Below are 19,087 nucleotides of genomic sequence, written 5' to 3'. Positions count from 1 at the left end.
GGAATGTCTGGAAAACAACACTATGTTAAGTTTTGTTTTCAATTACTATAACTAAATGCCTGTGGTCGGCTACTTACAAAGAAAAGATGTTTATTCAGTCTGTAGTCTTGGGGGCCAAAAGTCCAGGGTCCAGTGACTCAGTTGTTGGTTTGGTCTCCAAACCTATTGCTTTGTGGGAGGAACAAGAGAGATCCTAGCACTAAACTGGAGGCCAGAGGTGGGCGGGAGCTACACTCACCTTTCCCAAGTCATTTCCCTCCCAGAGGATCTGGGACTGGTCACCTGGTTTCCTGCCTCAGGGTTTTCACACTTGTCCTGCCTCCTTCTCACTACCTGGTCCCTGTGGGGCCCGTCTTTGCTGGATCCTTCACTCCCTGGAGCCTTTGCTTCAGTGTGGCCTCCTTCATCCATGGACGGTATCCACCACTACCATCCTCCATCCACAAGACACCTCCCTACAAGTCCTTTTTGTTTCAATCCAGCTCTTTGGCTTTATGAAATCATCTTGTTCATTCTATTTCCTTTCGATTTTCTGTCTTCTTCTCTCATTAGACTAAAAATTCCTAAGAGCAAGGGAGACTGATGCCTGTGGGCTTCCTGCTGACCGTATTGGTCAGTGGTTAGTGCGAGGAACCGAGGAACATGGCTCTTCACGGCACCCTTCTGGGGAACCTCCAGGGTTGTGTCTTGGGGGCTTTGCACTTTTGTTGGCATCCAGGGCAGGATGACAGTCTTAAGAATGTCCTTTCTTGGAGAACATCCCTAGAGATTTGCTGTGAGGTTACCCTTTGGCTAAAGCACCTTTGGGCTCTGTGTACCCTGAAGTCCCCATCTGTGTTGGTTTCCCTCCTCGGCTGATTGCACCTTTATTCGAAGGGCTGCCTGAGGTTGAGGGGCTTCTGCCAATAGCCCTCTTTGAAAGCCGTGCGAGGTTCAGCATCTACTCCAGGTCACTGTTCACATGCTCCACAAATGCTTTTGCTCGGTGCTCTCCCTATTCACCATTGAGACGGAGACCAGTCTTAGGTCTTCCAGCCTGAGTTTATGGACTCTTAGATTTTGCATAGTCACCCTCTGGAAGTTTCTGTGACTCAGACTCTCTTGGACTAATTAAATTGTCATGTTGACTCTGAAATCCAGGCTTTAGACAGATGGCTTCTCTGCGGGCTATAGCATGAATGTTCTGACGCTCCACAGACATGTAGAGATGGCTCCCAGGGGACCTTGATGCTCCTCTTCTGGAGTGACTCTGGGTCCCCTTTAGAGCAAGCAGCATGAGGGAGTATGACGTAGCTTTCCCAGGGGTCCAGGCCTCAGGGATAACGATGGTTATCATCCAGACAAGGGGGACACAACTTCCCTTCTCGTTCTTGTTGCCTGTCCCCAGTGTGTCCTGCCAAAGTGACTCATATGTTTCCATAGGAGGCCACTTCCCAGGACTCAGGACTACAGGACCCCAAAGATTGCCTTTGTTGACAAAGGCCGGGGAGCTAGCCTGTTCAGAATTAGCCATATTTGCCATGGACCCCAGAAAAAGGTGGAGTTTATTAGTTCAGAGATTGTGGCCACTGAGAGCCTAGACAGAGGCTCAGCAGAAAGGCAAAGAACTCCTGGGGAACCCAGAGTTTGGAGCAAGACTCCAGCCAGTGGGGACCCTAGCTCAGGGTTTTCCTGGCTTGCTTGCAGGCCTCTCCCAAGTCTCATAGGGCCCTGAAGCATTCCTGGATGCCGATGGTAGCTCAGCATGTTTGTTGAAGTCTTTGGAGAAGTTCTCCTCTGGGTCTATGAGTGTGTCCATACACATGTACACAGATGTGCGCAGAAGTCAGGACAATCGCAGGTCTTCTTCCTCGGGAAGGCTTCCATATTTTTGTTTGAGATAGAGCCTTTCATTGACCTGCTAATCACCACCTAAGCTTTGCTAGCTGACCAGTGAGTTCCAGGTTTCACTGTCTCCTCCTCCTGTCCCGTGGTATTACAAGCGTATACCATTGTACCCAGCTTTTTTTGTTTGTTTGTTTTCTTTGTGTGGTCCTGGCTGTCCTGGAACTCACTCTGTAGACCAGGTTGGCCTCAAACTCAGAAATCTGTCTGCCTCTGCCTCTCAAGTGCTGGGATTAAAGGCGTGTGCCACCACTGCCCAGCTTGTACCTAGCTTTTTATGTGGGTTCTGAGGACACCCCAGGCTTGCAAGGCAAGTGCTTTCCTGGCTGAGCTGTCTCAGGCTAAAGAAAGCTGGCTGGGGACATTCCAGAATTTGGTAAAAGGGTTGATAGGAGACTCCTAAATCTACCACAATGTGGTCCGATAGCTGATTTTGTGGATCATGTTCAAAACTTAAGGGACTGAGCTGTGTCCTGTGGCACCTTCTCAGACACTTTCTGGATAATATAGGTGCAGACAGCAAAGCCAGGATGAGTGCCTGAGATACAGGTATTGCTCACAGTCCTGGCCTTCACTGACCTTCTAAGTCATTAGAAGCTGCACTCCTGGCTTATCACTTGATGGCGGCCCAGAGGGCAGATATTGGCTGTCAGAGACAGCCAATCTGCAAGGAAAGAACTTTCTAAACAAGAAGTGTCTGAAAGGCTATTGCTTCATTCGTGGAAAAGGACGCTGTCTGTGGGAGACGGCAGAAAACCCAACTTGATGCACGTTATTGGGATGGTTTAGTGGGCAAGAGTGAGAGCCAGGCAAGCCGGCATCTGGAGTTTGGGTCCCTAGAGCCCATGTAAAAAGTTCCATGCAGTGGGAGATGGAAAGATGGGGCTAGGGACAACGTGGCTGGGAGCTCGCTGGCCAGCTAGTTTGGAGTATGAGTGACACAAACAAGACCAGATAAGTAAATGTAACATTTTCATCATTTATTTTTATTTGTCTATTATTTTGCTCATTGGTGTTTTGTCTGCATGTATGCTTGTGTGAGGAGTGTCAGGTCCCCCGGGACAGAAGTTAGAGATATGTGTGAGCTATCATGTGGTTGCTGGGAATTGAACCTGGGTTCTCTGAAAGAGGAGCCAGCGCTCTTAAATACTGAGCCATCTCTCTAGCCCCAATTTTTTTTTTTTTAAGACACAGAATATCTTTGTATCTACCTGGCTGGGTCAGAACTCACTATGTCAACCAGACTGGCTTTGAATGCTCAGAGATTCACCCACCTCTACCTTCCAGCTAATTAAAAATTAAAAAAGAAAAATCAAAGCCAGGCGTGGTGGCGCACTCCTTTAATCCCAGCACTCGGGAGACAGAGGTAGGCTAATTTCTGAGTTCGAGACCAGCCTGGTCTACAAAGTGAGTTCCAGGACAGCCAGGGCTATAAAGAGAAACCCTGTCTCAAAAAACCCAAAAAAAAAAAAAAAAAAAAAAAGAAAAGAAAAGAAAGAAAGATCAAACCTGATTCAAATGCTGTAAATTAAAACAAAATCCCTGTAGAAGCCCAGGGAATAGATATGGCTGCTGGTGTGGCTGGATCCAGGTGCCCTGGGGGGTTGGGGGACTTGGTGCTGGAGAGGTAGAGAGCTGACCAGCAGTTAAGAGTGGTTACTGCTCTTAGAGAGGTTCAAGTTGAGTTTCCATGTGGGATGTTCACTACTGCTTGTAACTCCACTTCTCAGGATTTTGGTGGCTCTGCCCTCTAAGGGGAGGTGGTCCTCGTGTGTTTTTACCTACATACCATAGCCATGCTCAGCATACCCATATATATGGATATATATATATCCATATATATATATATATATATATATATATGGATATATATATATATATATATATATATATGCATTTTTTTTTCGAGACAGGGTTTCTCTGTGTAGTCCTGGCTGTCCTGAACTCACTCTGTAGACCAGGCTGGCCTTGAACTCAGAAATCCGCCTGCCTCTGCCTCTCAAGTGCTGGGATCAAAGGCGTGCGCTACCATTGCCAGGCCATATTTTTAAAATAATATTAAGAGAGAGAGAGAGAGAGAGAGAGAGAGAGAGAGAGAGAGACACCTTCAGTGCCCTCCCCATCGCTATAGAAACCAGGAAGGATGGTGGTGCCTGAGGAAGTGGAGAGGAGGCAGAACTCCAGGGAAGGACAAGGCTGCCTGCGTCATGAGGGAATCTTTTCTTTTGAGACAATGTTTCTTGTGCCCTAGGTTGGCCTTGAACTTGTATGTATTGGCTTTCATTCCCGCTTCCGTTGCTCTGCTCTGTCCATGAGATTGGTTGTTCTCACCAGATGTCTGTAGAGTCTTCCTTCCTCCTTGCTTCCACCTGACAGTCAGTGGGAAGAATAGAGTGCGTCCTGCTGCTGGCTTCCACCTGACAAGTGTCCACGTGGTTGACTACAATGCTTTAAACTCTCCTAATTGTGTCTTCGGCTGTGTCTGTGTTGGAGGTCTGTTGGAGGTCTGTTGGGTATGTGCCTGGGTAGGGACTATGATTGTCTTGGTTCCAGGGCACATGCATGTTCCACTCTGGATAGAGCCAACAGTTTACCTCCGTGGCTGTACCAGTGTGCAATTTGGGGGTCACCCTGAGTCCCTGCACCTGCTTTTCTCTCTCTTTTGTATCTTACTGGAAATGGAAGGTTCTAGACTTCTTCCAGGAAAGAGAGAAGTGGTTCCCTTTCTCTGGGCTTGATGGTCTATGCACACCATGGGGTCTTCCCCATGGTTAAGTGAAGTTGTTTATAGACATAATTTTCTGCCACCAGATGGGTAAATGCAGCTGTGACCTTCCTTTTCACGGGACTGAAAGACAAGAACACAAAACATCTGCTTGCCTCAGACCCAGACCTTTGGGTAGGGTTCCTCAGAAGCCCAAGCCTGTATTCATGTGACCGAAGGTACCCCTGAATTCCCAAGCTTGGAAAGAATGCATTGTAGATGCAACCCTCCAGATTCCTGCCTATTCCCCTGCCCGAATTTTAAATTAAAAAAGGAAAACTTTGGCCTTAGAAAGAGGAACCCCAAGTAGGACGTGGTTTCACACTCAGAGGAAGTAGGTACCAGCAGCTACTGGGGGTGGGGGCGGGGAGGTGAGAGGTGGGGGCACAGGAGGCATGCCCGGAGCAGCTGCTGCCCAGTGAGTCAGGCCCAGCCCAGTTGGTACCACCACCAATAGGGACATCTCTCATAAACCAAATATGTCATTTAAATCCAGGAGAATGTGACCTTGTGGTAGGCATGGACATTTTCTGTTATGTTTTGGTGTTGGGCTCCAATTCAGAGCCTCAAGCATGCTGAGCTGTCCTTGAGCTACGCACCCCAATTCACAAGTCTTTTTGTCTGTCTTTCTTTCTTTCTTTCTTTTCCTCCTCTTTTTTTTTTTTTTTTGAGATAGGGTCTTATGTAGTCGAGGCTGGTCTTGAACTTGCAATGTAGTAGAAGATGGCATTGAACTTCTGATCCTCCTGTCTCTGCCTGCTATGAGCAGGGATTACAGATGTGCAGAGCCGTACCCAATGTGTTTATGTGGTGTTGGCAAGTGAATGCAGAGGGGTGTGTGTGTGTGTGTGTGTGTGTGTGTGTGTGTGTGTGTGTTGGTAAGTACTCTACCAACTGACCCACACACCCTCAGCCTAGAATTCTGGTTTTTTTTAAAGAATTAAAATAGGGCAGGCACAGTGGTGCACTCCTTTAATCCCAGCATTTGGGAGGTTGAGGTTTCACAGAGTTTGAGGCCAACCTGGCCTACATAGTAGAGACTCTATTTCAAAAACAAAACCAAAAAACTAATCAAAATAATAAAGCATAAAGTAGACAAATTTGATTATATGAACATTAAAGCTTCTTTCAGCACTAAATGGGAAATCTGTGTGCCCCCCCCCCCTGTCTCCCCCTCCTCCAAGTCTGTGCAGTTGGGGGAGGGGGGGAGGGGGAGGGGGGGAGGCAGAAAGAATGCGGAAGCCCAAGGCTGGTGAGGAGGGTTGCAAGCAAGTGATGTTTTCTTGATATGATGTGGCTGTTGCATCCAGGGACTCACAGAGGCAGTAGGCTCCTTGCAAAGGACCTACCTGCACAAGCCTGGGTCTGTGGGTGTCCCACAGCTCGGCTCTGAAGAGTCACTAGGCAGGCAGGTTTTCAAAGCTCACTGAAAATACTAGGAATTGCTCATGAACGCACACTAGTAATAAGAGTATGAAAACATGCCTACAGTTGATTAAGTGGCTAGATTCCAGGTTGCAGTGACCTGGAAGGGGGAAGCTGGTGGCGACGGGGAGGGATTTGGTGACTGGGAGTGTGGGTGGTGAACACACCCTGTGTCCTGTGATCTGTTATGTTTTGTTATTGCTGTGGTGCTGTGGAGGGGGCAAGGGGTGGCTGAGGGTTGGCATGACCGATATCGTAACTCCTTAGATAAAGTCATGTATTCTTTCTCCGTGCGTGCGTGCGTGCGTGCGTGCGTGCGTGCGTGCGTGAGAGAGAGAGAGAGAGAGAGAGAGAGAGAGAGAGATCTCACGGTCATCAAGCTGGTTTTGAACTTACTATATAACCGAGGCTGGCTTTGCTCTCCTCCTGATCAGCCCCCTTCACCTCCCAACTATTGGAATTGTAAGCAGGTGCCACTGTGCTGTGGCCAGCTCGTCAGCGCTGGTTTTAAGCTAATTGGTCTCTGGCCAGAACATTTTTAAGAACTGAAGAGTTTTATCTTTGGTTTTCAAGCATCTACCTGTTCTTGTTTCCCACTGTGGGTCACCTGTCGGCCACAGTGCGGTCTTTTGGCCTATGGCATGTCCACCTGTAATAAGAAGCACCTCGGCCTATAGGGTGGCTTAAATTGGTGGGAGTCACAAGCCACCTAGGCAGGATGCTGCCTCATGTGTAGCAAGCTTTGCATGTCCTCCTGTGGCCCAGATCTGGCCGTCCCATTGGCCAAAGCCTTAGTTCATCATGCCTTTGCCTTTCCCACAGGAAAACAGACCTCAGAGAAGTAACACAACAGGATGCCCCCTGGGGTGGACTGCCCCATGGAGTTCTGGACCAAAGAGGAGAGCCAGAGCGTGGTTGTTGACTTCTTGCTGCCCACAGGGGTCTACTTGAACTTCCCCGTGTCCCGCAATGCCAACCTCAGCACCATCAAGCAGGTAGAGCCATGGCCGCTTCTCACACCTTGATGCTCAGGGAGACACTGTTCACAGACACAGAATTTCAGGGCAAAAACTGTGTGTGGGAACTGACCAGAGGCAGGCAGCCTTGGCTGCCATTTCTCAGGAGCAGGGCACCTTATTTTCCTTTCCCCCTCCCCTCCCCTCCCCTCCCCCTCCCGTCCCCCTCCTGTCTCCTCCTCCTCCTCCTTCTCCTCCTCCTCCTCCTTCTTCTTCTTCTCTCTCTCTCTCTCTCTCTCTCTCTCTCTCTCTCTCTCTCTCTCTCTCTCTCTCGATATAGGATCTCACTGGAGTAGGCTATACTATCTGGCCAGCAAGTCAACCTTTCTCCACCTCTTCCATACTGGGATTGCAAAAGAGTGCTATTATCCCCAGCCACTTGTTTTGTTTATAATTTACTTATTTTTATTTCATGCATATAGGTATCCACCATATGTGTGTCTGGTGTGCAACAGGGGCCACAATAGGGCTTTGGGTCCCCTGAAACCAGAGTTACAGATGGCTTTGAGCCACCATATTCTGCCGAGAATTGAACAGAGGCAGCCAGTGCTCTTAACTGCTGTGTCATCTGTCCAGTCCCCCTCTGCCTCTAAAATGTGGATTCCGAGGAACTGACTCTGTCCTGATGCTTACAAAGCACATGTCCTACCCGCTGAGCGCTTACCCTCAGCTCTTACCCTCAGCCCTTAGATGTGAAGTCTACAAGATACAATTTCTAAGAATTGTCTCAAAACCTGTGGTTTAAACTCCACTTATCATTCCAAAGTCAGCTTCCCCTTTAACAGTATGCATTTCCCTTTACTAGATTGCTAGATTGCGAGCCAGCTTTGGGGCTGCCTCTGGCTGGGCTCGCATCCCGCTCATGACTGGGCGGTCATTTTCGGAACCACTCTGTCCACAGAGCAAGGGCCTTGCAAGCCAACTCGTCTTTAGAGTTGTCACCCCGGCAGTAAACACCATTGTTAGAAAGAGGTTTGGGGTTTGCTGAATCATTTTCAGGGTGATTTACTGAGTGAGCATCGCACACATCTGGATGGCATTTGGTGGTTTCTGTCTATGACTTAGACAGGGCTCTGCAACCCACTAAGTGTGGGATCTACTGGATTGTGTTTTGAGCGGGCGAAGGATGAGACCTTACCTCGGAATTTTAAAAGCCATAAATGGAAATAGGAAAACCAACTGCAGGAACAAGAATCATCTTTGTGCCCACCCTAGATTTCCTTTAATACTATTTTTTTCCCACTATGGAAGCAATATAGACTCACTAAAATTTAGGAAGATAAGAAAAAGGCAATTAGGAGTATAGCTCAGTCAGTAGAGGGCTTGCCTACAACACATGGCTCGCCTACAACACATGGCTCACCTACAACACATGGCTTGCCTACAACACATGCTACCCTGGGTTCTATACCCAGCACATCATAAACTGGGTGTGGCCATCCACACATGGAATCCTGGCACTGGGAGACTGGAGGGTCAGGAGTTCTGGGTTCTCCTAAGCTACACAGTGAGTTCAAGGATATTCTGGGCTCTTGTCTCAAAAAAGGAGAGGAAGGCAGGCTGGCGAGATGGCTCAGCAGGTAAGGGTGCTTCCAAGCCCACAACCTGAGTGTGATCCCCAAAACCAACATGGTAGAAGGAGAAAGCCAACTCCTCAGCTGTCCACTGACCTCTGCACGGGCACCAGTAGATATGTCCTCCCTCTACCACAATAAGTCAACAAGTGTTGAAAAACAGAGAAAGAAGGAAAACCATTTGTGATTGGGCTACGTGAGATAATATAGTCAATACCTCCACTAGTTCCTGGTTTTGGTTTGGTTTGGTTTGGTTTGGTTTGGTTTTTTGAGACAGGGTTTCTCTGTGTAGCCCTGGCTGTCCTGGAAGTCACTTTGCAGACCAGGCTGGCCTCGAAATCAGAAATCCCCCTGCCTCTGCTTCCCGAGTGCTGGGATTAAAGGCATGGGCCACCACGCCCGGCGGTTTTGTTTTTTAATAAGAATTTTTATATTTATTTATTCACCTGTGTATGCCGTGGCATGGTTTGGAGATCAGGGGACAACTTGGAGGAGTCTGGCACCCCCTTCTGTCGCTTAGGGATCAAGTTCAGATGGTCAGGCTTGGTTACCTGTGCGTGTGTACCTGCTGGGCCATCTTGCTGGGGCTCCCAGCACATTTCATACCTGCACTTTAGTCTCGGGATAAATCTGACGGTGAACTTTTATGCCTCTTTTTTTTTTTTTTTAAGAAAAAAAATTTTTTTTGAAAATGTGTATGAGCACTTTATCTGCAAATGTGGTCGGGAGAGGGTGTGACTTTCACAAGAAACTCCAGTTTCAGGGCATCTTGAGCTGCCACGTGGGTGCTAGCAGCTGAAGCCAGGTCCTCTGCAAGAGCAACATGTGCTCTGAACCTCAGAGCCGTCCCTCCAGCCCCCCTGTATCTCTCAGAATGGACAATGTAACACTTGATCTCGGCTATAAGCTTTATATAGATATACTCCATGTTGGTAGTTCATGCCTGTGGTCCCAGCACTTAGGAAGCAGGGGCAGAACAAAGATGGGTCCAGCCTGGTCTACAAAGGGAGTAATGATAGTGGTACCCATAGTGATCATCTGGCGGGGGGGGGGGGGGGGTTCAAAGGTCACATATGGCCATCCTTCTCGGTAGTCAAAGGTCATCCACAAACTCCATAGAGGAGATAAAGGGCCCATTGCCCTGCCCCCACAATCGCCCCCTGTCTCAGCAACGCCCCCCCCCCACGATGAACTGAGGGCAGAGACAGGAAGTTTATCGACATGGCTAGTCTTCCGGTGTGCGAGCTTTTGTCTTCTCGGGGTCTCCCTCTGCCCCTGTGGGAGCCCTGTAAGGGCTAACTGTGACCCTCTCTCCCAGGTGCTGTGGCACCGTGCACAGTATGAGCCACTCTTCCACATGCTCAGTGACCCCGAGGCCTATGTGTTCACCTGTGTGAACCAGACGGCGGAGCAGCAGGAGTTGGAGGATGAGCAGCGGAGGCTGTGCGACATCCAGCCCTTCCTGCCCGTGCTGCGCCTCGTGGCCCGAGAGGGGGACCGCGTGAAGAAGCTCATTAACTCCCAGATCAGCCTCCTCATTGGCAAAGGTATACTTACCGGGAGCAGGAGGCTGGCCCCACGTGCCTTGACATTGTCCTGATCTCTTCCTCTCGTCCCCTCGAAAAGGTCTCCATGAGTTTGATTCCCTGCGGGACCCGGAAGTAAACGACTTCCGCACTAAGATGCGCCAGTTTTGTGAAGAGGCTGCTGCTCACCGCCAGCAGCTGGGCTGGGTGGAATGGCTGCAGTACAGCTTCCCCCTGCAGCTGGAGCCCTCAGCAAGGGGTTGGCGGGCCGGCTTATTGCGTGTCAGCAACCGAGCCCTGCTGGTCAACGTGAAGTTCGAGGGCAGTGAGGTGAGCCCCTCCCCCATTCCTTCTCCCAGTAGCATATGAGGGCATCTGCCAGGTCCCTGTGCATGCCAATGGGCTTAGCTAATTGTCTCATCGGGCAAATCTGGATTTATTTTTAGTTTACTTTATTCTATGTGTATGAATGTTTTGCTTGTGTGTATGTAAGTGTCTAGTGTCTACAGAAGTCAGAAGAGGATGTCAGATCCCGTAGAACTGGAGTTAGAGACGGCTGTGAGCCACCATGTGGGTGCTGGGAACCCACCCAAGTCCTCTGCAAGGGAAGCAAACAATCAGAACCGCCAACCATCAGGCAGATCTGACACTGCAGAGTGCCTCCCTCCCTCCCTCCCTCCCTCCCTCCCTCCCTCCCTCCCTCCCTCCCTCCCTCCCAGTGTTTCCTGGATGTTGGTTGCATCCCTTGATTAGCAAACACCTAGACATGACTTGGAGATGCGGCTATCTCTCATAGGCAGCCTTACCTTACCTCTGTGCCCTAGAGGCCTCTCGGACTGCAGAGCAGAAGGCTGACCTCCTTCTTCCTACAGGAGAGCTTCACCTTCCAGGTATCCACCAAGGACATGCCCCTGGCACTGATGGCCTGTGCCCTCCGAAAAAAGGCCACAGTGTTCCGGCAGCCTCTGGTGGAGCAGCCTGAGGAATATGCCCTGCAGGTGAACGGGAGGCACGAATACCTCTACGGCAACTACCCGCTCTGCCACTTTCAGGTAAGCCTTCCCGTCTGCCCGAATGTGGTCCCGGGAACATCAAGGGAACCGACTTAGGGAATGAGCGGGTGCCCCCCCATCAGCAGCTCACCCAGCCCCTCTCTTCCAGTACATCTGCAGCTGCCTACACAGCGGGCTGACCCCTCATCTGACCATGGTCCACTCCTCCTCCATCCTTGCTATGCGGGATGAGCAGAGCAATCCTGCCCCCCAAGTACAGAAACCACGTGCCAAACCTCCCCCGATCCCTGCCAAGAAGGTGAGGTGGTGTATTCTTGGTCTGCTGGGATGAAAGCAGGAGACCCATGGGTTCAGGGGCCTGTGATTGGGTGACCAGGGGCCTGTTGGGATCTGTGTGAACTACAGGGCAGCCTCCACTGTCCTCTTGTGGCTCTTAGGGGTATTGGGGACCCTTGTGCATGTGCACAACAGGTTTTCTGATAAAAAGAGGAGAGGTATCTTATTCTTTGCCACTCACTCCGTCTCCCTACTTCCCCAGCCCTCCTCTGTGTCCCTGTGGTCCCTGGAACAGCCATTCTCCATTGAGCTGATCGAGGGCCGAAAAGTGAATGCTGACGAGCGGATGAAGGTAGGGGGCTCCCCGGTCAGATGAGGGAGCCACTGTTTTCTATACAAACAAGGTGGCTGTGGCCAGGAGGGGTGGCAGCGGAAGGAGAGTGGGAAGATGTCACACGAAAGCCACCTGACCACATTACCCAGCCTCCCTGCCTGGAGTGGTTGTAAGCTGCTTCAAAACAGGAAGGGGGAGTGGGGTGGGCCAGCCAGCCAGAGACTGATTCGTGGAAACCCGGGCAGAGCAGATTTCTGTGTATTTGACTTTGGTGGAGGTTGTGGGGATGAAAGAGGCATCCGGGGAGGTGTGAGAGGTGCAAGGAAGAGCCTGCTGCAGCTGGTCTGGGTATGGCTGCAGCCTAGATGGGTAGCTGCCTTATCCCCTGGGGTCTGAAGACAGTGGGCGGGAGTGAGGAGGCACATGGTACCCTTTGGTTTCTTTAAAAACACTTCCACACGCATCACATCTGCCTTCCAGGTGCAGGTGTTATTGTTCCATCTGTGGAACAGGAAGCCCACAGACAGTCTGGCTAACTAACTCCATAACTTTACAAACTTGGAGGGTTGGGTACTTGGGTATGGGATGATGGGTAAGGTTCAAAAAAGGGCAGGCAGTCTTAGGTAGAGCCAGGGAGTTGTGGAATTACCATCTTCTATTGAAGAAACTGAGGTCTGGATGGGAAGGGGCATGCCTTGGGCTATCAATGCACTGTGGCCTCCCCTGCCCCATGGCTTCTTGTCCTACTTGACTAGTGGCTTTCCCTCTAAGAAACACACACACACACACACACACACATCACGAGAAAGTAGATTCAGACCCATTTAAGAATTAGGACACTTGAGGAGAAAATTGTTGTGAGTAGCCTGGTGAGAAGAGAGAAGGGATGGAGCCAGGGGCCTCTCCTCCCATTAATCCACCCCGACCCCCAGCTGGTTGTTCAGGCCGGGCTCTTCCATGGCAATGAGATGCTGTGCAAGACTGTGTCAAGCTCGGAGGTGAATGTATGCTCAGAGCCCGTGTGGAAGCAGCGACTGGAGTTCGATATCAGCGTCTGTGACCTCCCGCGCATGGCTCGACTCTGTTTTGCTCTCTATGCCGTCGTGGAGAAGGCTAAGAAGGCACGCTCCACAAAGAAGAAGTCTAAGAAGGCGGTGAGTATTGGCTGGCTGGGAGGGCCTCCCTTCAGTGCCCCAAGCCACAGGCAGGCGGGCAGGTTGAGGACAGGGGTCCTGGGGGACCCTAAACCCCAAGCTTCTCCACCATCTTGGATCCCTACTCACTCTAGGGATAGCCTGTGAACGGCCTGCTTGGGCTATCTGCTCTAGACCTGTAGGCCAGTAGGCTTTTGTAGGCAGCTCCCTGGGTAGAAAGTATCCTCAGAGGGACTAAAGGGCCTGGGCCAGCGGCTGTCTTGAGTGGCTGGGCCCCTAGTCACCAATTCCAGTATTTAAAGTGGCTCTCACTCTCACTCTGCTGATGCATACTGGGTGTGAGCCAGGAGCCGAGATGCAGCCTGGGCTCGTTTTGTCACTAGGGCAAGGCAGTTGGTCCTCCCTCTTCTCAAACAGGGTCTTCCCTTGAGTCTATCTGGGAGTCTACCCTTGAAGCCCAGATCCCCTCCCCAATTGGCCTTCCCTCCGAGGTCAGCAAATGGGGCTTTTGTGCCTGGCCCTAACCCGCTGGTGTCCTTCCCCAGGACTGCCCCATCGCTTGGGCCAACCTCATGCTATTCGACTACAAAGATCAGCTCAAGACGGGGGAGCGCTGCCTCTACATGTGGCCCTCTGTCCCAGGTGGGCCCAGCCCCAGGGGAGCAGCTAGCAGGGGGTAGAGGTCCCCAAGCAAGTGACTTGACACACACCGCTGCATCTGTCCCTGTGTCCAGATGAGAAGGGAGAGCTGCTGAATCCTGCGGGTACAGTGCGCGGGAACCCCAACACGGAGAGTGCCGCTGCCCTGGTCATCTACCTGCCTGAGGTGGCCCCCCACCCTGTGTACTTCCCCGCTCTGGAGAAGGTCAGTGAAGACCCTTTCCTTCTAGTCCCCTGGGTCTCAATCCTAATGCTGCGACCCTTTAGTACATGTGGTGGTCACCCCCACCATAGATTATTTTTATTGCTACTTCATAAATGTCATTTTGCTAATTTTTTTAAGAATTAAAAAAAAAAAAGATTTATGTATATGAGTACACTGTATCTGCCTTCAGACACACCAGAAGAGGGCATCAGCTCCTATTACAGATGGTTGTGAGCCACCATGTGGGTGCTGGGAATTGAACTCGGGACCTCTGGAAGAGCAGTGAGTGCTCTTAACCACTGAGCCATCTCTCCAGCCCCATTTTGCTATTGTTACGAATCGTCATGTAAATACTCTATATTTTCAGATGGTCTTAGGTGACCCCTGTGAAAGGTGTGTTGGACATCCCCCAGAGGGCTCCTGACCCAGGTTGAGAGCCATGGTTCTAGACTTTTCCTAGTAGACCCTGGCCACCCTGGGATTCGCCTGCTGCTAGGGTAATGTCGTTCTGCCAATTCAGGGTTTTCTAAGAGCCCTTTGAGCTGCCATTCGGTAACGTTTGGTGTGGAAAGGATGTTCCTGGTATGTTGTAGCTTCAAGCTAGGATGCTGGTAAAGACTGTGCAAAATACCCAAAATACATCCTCCAGTGAGGATGACATGTTAGGTCTGAGGTGTAGCTTCCTGCTTTGGGGCCTGACAGGGACTGCCCTACGCCCAGGATAAGTGAGAGCCTCATCCATTCTGCAGATCCTGGAGCTGGGGCGTCACGGGGAGCGTGGGCGCATCACGGAGGAGGAGGTGAGCTCCGGTCTTGGAATGGGGGAGCTGGGATTGGGCGTGGAGCTTGGAGGCCTCACCCTGTCTGCGCCCCTCAGCAGCTGCAGCTGCGGGAGATCCTGGAACGGCGGGGATCCGGGGAACTGTACGAACATGAGAAGGACCTGGTGTGGAAGATGCGCCACGAAGTCCAGGAGCATTTCCCAGAGGCGCTGGCCCGCCTGCTGCTGGTCACCAAGTGGAATAAACACGAGGATGTGGCCCAGGTGAGTAGAGAGGGGGGTTCGGGAAGACAGCCCCGGGGCAGATGGACAGTTCCCGCCCACCCCTACCTGACCACCAAGCTGTCCCAGATGCTCTATTTGCTGTGCTCCTGGCCCGAGCTGCCTGTGCTGAGCGCCCTGGAACTTCTGGACTTTAGCTTTCCCGACTGCTACGTGGGCTCCTTCGCCATCAAGTCCCTTCGGAAGCTGACGTGAGTCCCAGCTGGTGCTACCCCTGGGGCCCACAGACTCCCTGCTCTTCCGGAAGGCAGCTTTGCCCCAAGCATTTGGAAGTGGGTGCTGGGTTGGGATGAACCTGGCCTCTACCTCTTACTCTGCCACCGCCCAGCTGTAGACCACCGACTTTCCTTCTCTTCAGGGACGATGAGCTCTTCCAGTACCTTCTGCAGCTGGTGCAAGTGCTCAAATATGAGTCCTACCTGGACTGCGAGCTGACCAAATTCTTGCTGGGCCGAGCCCTGGCTAACCGCAAGATCGGACACTTCCTGTTCTGGCACCTCCGGTAGTTGAACACACAACAGCCTATTCCTTGGAAATCCTATGAGGGTCACGGTGAAGTGAGAACTCAGGATTCTGAGATCTTGCTGAACTCCTGTTTCCAGCAGGCTCAGATGTCCTGATGCTCTGGGTCCCACCTAGGCTGCAGGCAGGGGGTGTGAGACCCTGACTGGCAAGACTCAGTACCATTTTTTCCCCCCAGCTCTGAGATGCACGTACCATCAGTGGCTCTGCGGTTTGGTCTCATCATGGAAGCCTACTGCAGAGGCAGCACCCACCACATGAAGGTGCTGATGAAGCAGGTAAGGCTTGGTCAGTTTCTGCTTACAAGCTTTAGAAGGCTCTCCCTGGACCATCCTCCCACCTGTGGCTGGTACCCACCACCACTTATCACCACCACCCATTATCACCACCAGGGGGAAGCACTGAGCAAGCTTAAGGCACTGAATGACTTTGTGAAGGTGAGTTCCCAGAAGACCACCAAGCCCCAAACCAAGGAGATGATGCATATGTGCATGCGCCAGGAGACCTACATGGAGGCCCTGTCCCACCTGCAGTCTCCACTCGACCCCAGCACCCTGCTGGAGGAAGTCTGGTGAGCCCCATGCCTGACCCCACCAGGGCTCCTCCCAGCCTCCCTGGCCTGCGGAGGAGCCCCTGTCGACCCTACTCTCTGGCCAGCAGTGTGGAGCAGTGCACCTTCATGGACTCCAAAATGAAGCCCCTGTGGATCATGTACAGCAGCGAGGAGGCGGGCAGTGCTGGCAACGTGGGCATCATCTTTAAGAACGGGGATGGTGAGCAGGCGGGCTAGGGAGTCTGCAGAGGCCTAACCGTCCCTGTGCCATCCTGAGGGGTGGTCCTGGGACCTAAGAACGGATACCCAGTGGGAGAAGAGAACCCACCAGACACTGGTCTCCTTCCCACACTGCAGACCTCCGCCAGGACATGCTGACTCTGCAGATGATCCAGCTCATGGACGTCCTGTGGAAGCAGGAGGGCCTGGACCTGAGGTTGGGGCCCATCCTGTAACTGTTGTGCTCTGGGTCAGCCCTTAGAACTGTGCTTTGGAAGGGGAGCCAAACTATCCTCCTCGTGTGGGTGGGAAAGGGCTGATCCCGGGAGAGACGAGGGTAGGGAGGGCAGCCAAGCATTTGTCTTGTTCCCTTCTGTATTTCCCGGCCCCTTGTGTAGAGGAAGCAGCAGCAGCTTCCCCAAACCCTGGTTATCTTGGGTACCAGGAGCCTCCGAGTCCTTCCTCCTCCTCCTCAGCCACTTGAGTGTGGCATCTCCAGGAACAGCCTTTGATCGTGACGTTCTGCTGGCCTTTCTTTCACCTAGGATGACGCCCTACGGCTGCCTCCCCACCGGGGACCGCACAGGTCTCATCGAGGTGGTCCTCCACTCGGACACCATCGCCAACATCCAGCTGAACAAAAGCAACATGGCGGCCACAGCTGCCTTCAACAAGGACGCCCTGCTCAACTGGCTCAAGTCCAAGAACCCTGGGTAGGTTTCAAGCCTTCTCCTCCTGGGAGGTGTGACGTGGGAAGGGTTGGCCTATCAGAGACAAGATGAGAGGGAAGGGCTGTGATCTACTCTGACTAGTTGGCTCTGCTGTGGGGCCGGCCTGAATCTGAATCAGCATAGCGGTTCTTGTGTGTCAGTTGCCAGTGGTTGTGTGTGATACCACTCAAAGCTTCCGACCTTAGACATCTGCTGCTGTGAATCTCGGGATACTATACATGCCTTGCTTGGGACAACTCAAGTCATCTGGGACTTCTCCCAAACCTGGAGGGTCTAAGATTGAGTCCACTGAATGCCCAGAGCCTGAAGTCAGCTATACCTCTCTTCTTGGCCTCTGCTTGTGCAGGCTGGTCCTCAGCCTTTCCCCACGGTGCGCCTAGGTGGTGGGGACAGGCTCCAGATCAGAGAGGTATTTTAGGCCTAAGCTCTGGGACTATATACTTTACATTCTGTTGAGTAAAGCACGCCAAAAGGCTAGACTCAGAGAAAGAGAGGCAGACCCCCTTCTGGTAAAGGGTTGCAGTCTGGTGTACCATGACCTCCAATCTTCCCCCTCAGGGAGGCCCTGGATCGGGCCATTGAGGAATTCACCCTCTCCTGTGCTGGCTACTGTGTGGCCACATATGTTCTGGGCATCGGTGACCGGCACAGCGACAACATCATGATCAGAGAGAGTGGGCAGGTAGGGGCGTGTGGCTGGGTGGCTTTGCTATAGGGCTGACGTCCCGTCTGGCCTGCTGGCCCCTTTGCTCTGGGTTTGGTGGCCCCGAGAACGCTGTGAGCCCTGCTGGTGTCTTCTTCGCCTGGGTCTCTCAAGGGGCATGGAAGCTCCCTGTTCTCTGCTTTCTCTTCCTCCCTGCGGCTCCCGGGGTTGGATCCCTGCTCACTCGAGGCTAAGGGCTCCACTTCGTCCCCGTCAGCTCTTCCACATTGATTTTGGCCACTTTCTGGGGAACTTCAAGACCAAGTTTGGAATCAACCGAGAGCGCGTCCCCTTCATTCTCACCTACGACTTTGTCCACGTGATCCAGCAGGGGAAGACTAACAACAGTGAGAAGTTTGAAAGGTGAGGGCTCTGCCCTTGATTATCTGTCCGGGATGCCAGGAACTCTGGGTTCAAGAACGAGGCTTGAGACGGTGGTCGGCCCTGCTCCTGCCCCCTCCCCTGGATGTTGATGGATTGGGATGAGTGACCTCCAAACCTGTTTGGCCTCCTTGGGCCATGGGGGAGGAGGTTTGTGTCTCCAGCAGGAGGCAGAGGGAGGTCATCTTGAAGAACTAGCCAACGGTGGATAACCTTCAACAACAACCTTAAGCAACAGCTCGGGGGAGGTGGGGGTGGGGTGGGAAGGTGAACACCCAGGACCTCACCTGCCCCGCCTCCCTCACCTGCAGGTTCCGCGGCTACTGTGAACGAGCCTATACCATCCTGCGGCGCCACGGGCTGCTTTTCCTCCATCTCTTCGCCCTGATGCGGGCCGCAGGTCTGCCTGAGCTTAGCTGCTCCAAAGATATCCAGTATCTCAAGGTAAGTGTCCCCGTGGGGGTCCCTTCTGCTATAAAAGCCATCAAAAGCAGCGTGGGCAGAAAAGGGTTTAATTCAACTTGTGGTCGCAGCAGTCACATCATGAAGGGGGATCAAGGGCAGGCACTGAACCAGAAGCAATGGTTTGTTCAGACTACCTTCTTTTACAACCCAGGACCACTTGCCTAGGGGATGGCACCACCCACAGTGGGCTGGACCCTTCTTTATCAGTCATTGATCCAAAAAATAAAATGCCCCAAGGGCTTAACTACAGGCAATCTGATGAAGGCGTTTCCTCAGTTGAGGAAATTTCCTTTTTCCCAGATGACTCCAGTTTGTATTAAGTTGGCAGAAAACCACCAACACAGTAGGTCAAGCCAGGGCCGAGTCAGGGCTGACCCCATGGCTGTATACTTCCTACAGCCTGCCTGGGAGGTCTGGATCCTAGTAGGGCCCCATCTGGTAGACTTTCAGGGGTACTGATGGTTGTGGGGTCCTCATGGCATCCTTGTCCTAGCAGTGGGCAGGGCCAGAGTGGTCCAGTTTGCTGGGCCTACTTATGCTGGGTGGCAGATACGTGGTAACCTTCCTTAGTCAATCCATGTGTCCCTCATAGGTGTCCACACATGCACACATGCGCGCG

At 52.1% G+C, this 19,087-nt stretch overlaps 1 protein-coding gene and 1 non-coding gene across 26 annotated transcripts in view; both read left to right on the top strand.

Annotated features, from left to right (window-relative positions):
* The window catches only part of Pik3cd (phosphatidylinositol-4,5-bisphosphate 3-kinase catalytic subunit delta), a 53,399-nt gene that overhangs the window by 32,355 nt on the left and 1,957 nt on the right, over positions 1-19,087 (top strand). For 7 of the 25 annotated variants that reach the window (XM_006538646.1, XM_006538643.2, XM_017320037.1 and 4 more), the window contains 20 exons: positions 6,896-7,068; positions 9,982-10,210; positions 10,290-10,519; positions 11,062-11,241; positions 11,351-11,500; positions 11,741-11,830; positions 12,745-12,966; positions 13,512-13,608; positions 13,701-13,831; positions 14,581-14,631; positions 14,709-15,085; positions 15,253-15,396; positions 15,595-15,694; positions 15,809-15,987; positions 16,074-16,189; positions 16,327-16,405; positions 16,734-16,901; positions 17,478-17,601; positions 17,840-17,985; positions 18,315-18,447. In XM_006538646.1, coding sequence (XP_006538709.1) covers positions 6,928-7,068; positions 9,982-10,210; positions 10,290-10,519; positions 11,062-11,241; positions 11,351-11,500; positions 11,741-11,830; positions 12,745-12,966; positions 13,512-13,608; positions 13,701-13,831; positions 14,581-14,631; positions 14,709-15,085; positions 15,253-15,396; positions 15,595-15,694; positions 15,809-15,987; positions 16,074-16,189; positions 16,327-16,405; positions 16,734-16,901; positions 17,478-17,601; positions 17,840-17,985; positions 18,315-18,447 — 3,087 coding nt within the window. In that variant the 5' untranslated portion in view covers positions 6,896-6,927. The other 18 variants (NM_001029837.2, NM_001164049.1, XM_006538649.3 and 15 more) reach the window with 12 other exon arrangements.
* Positions 14,645-14,708, top strand: Mir7023 (microRNA 7023). The gene has a single exon (NR_105990.1). It is a non-coding gene; the product is annotated as a microRNA 7023 (primary transcript).

This window comes from Mus musculus, chromosome 4 (assembly GCF_000001635.26).
Source record: "Mus musculus strain C57BL/6J chromosome 4, GRCm38.p6 C57BL/6J".
Lineage (NCBI taxonomy): Eukaryota > Metazoa > Chordata > Mammalia > Rodentia > Muridae > Mus > Mus musculus.
The sequence above is the reverse complement of the archived record's forward strand: the minus strand, read 5'-3'. Positions and strand labels throughout refer to the sequence as shown.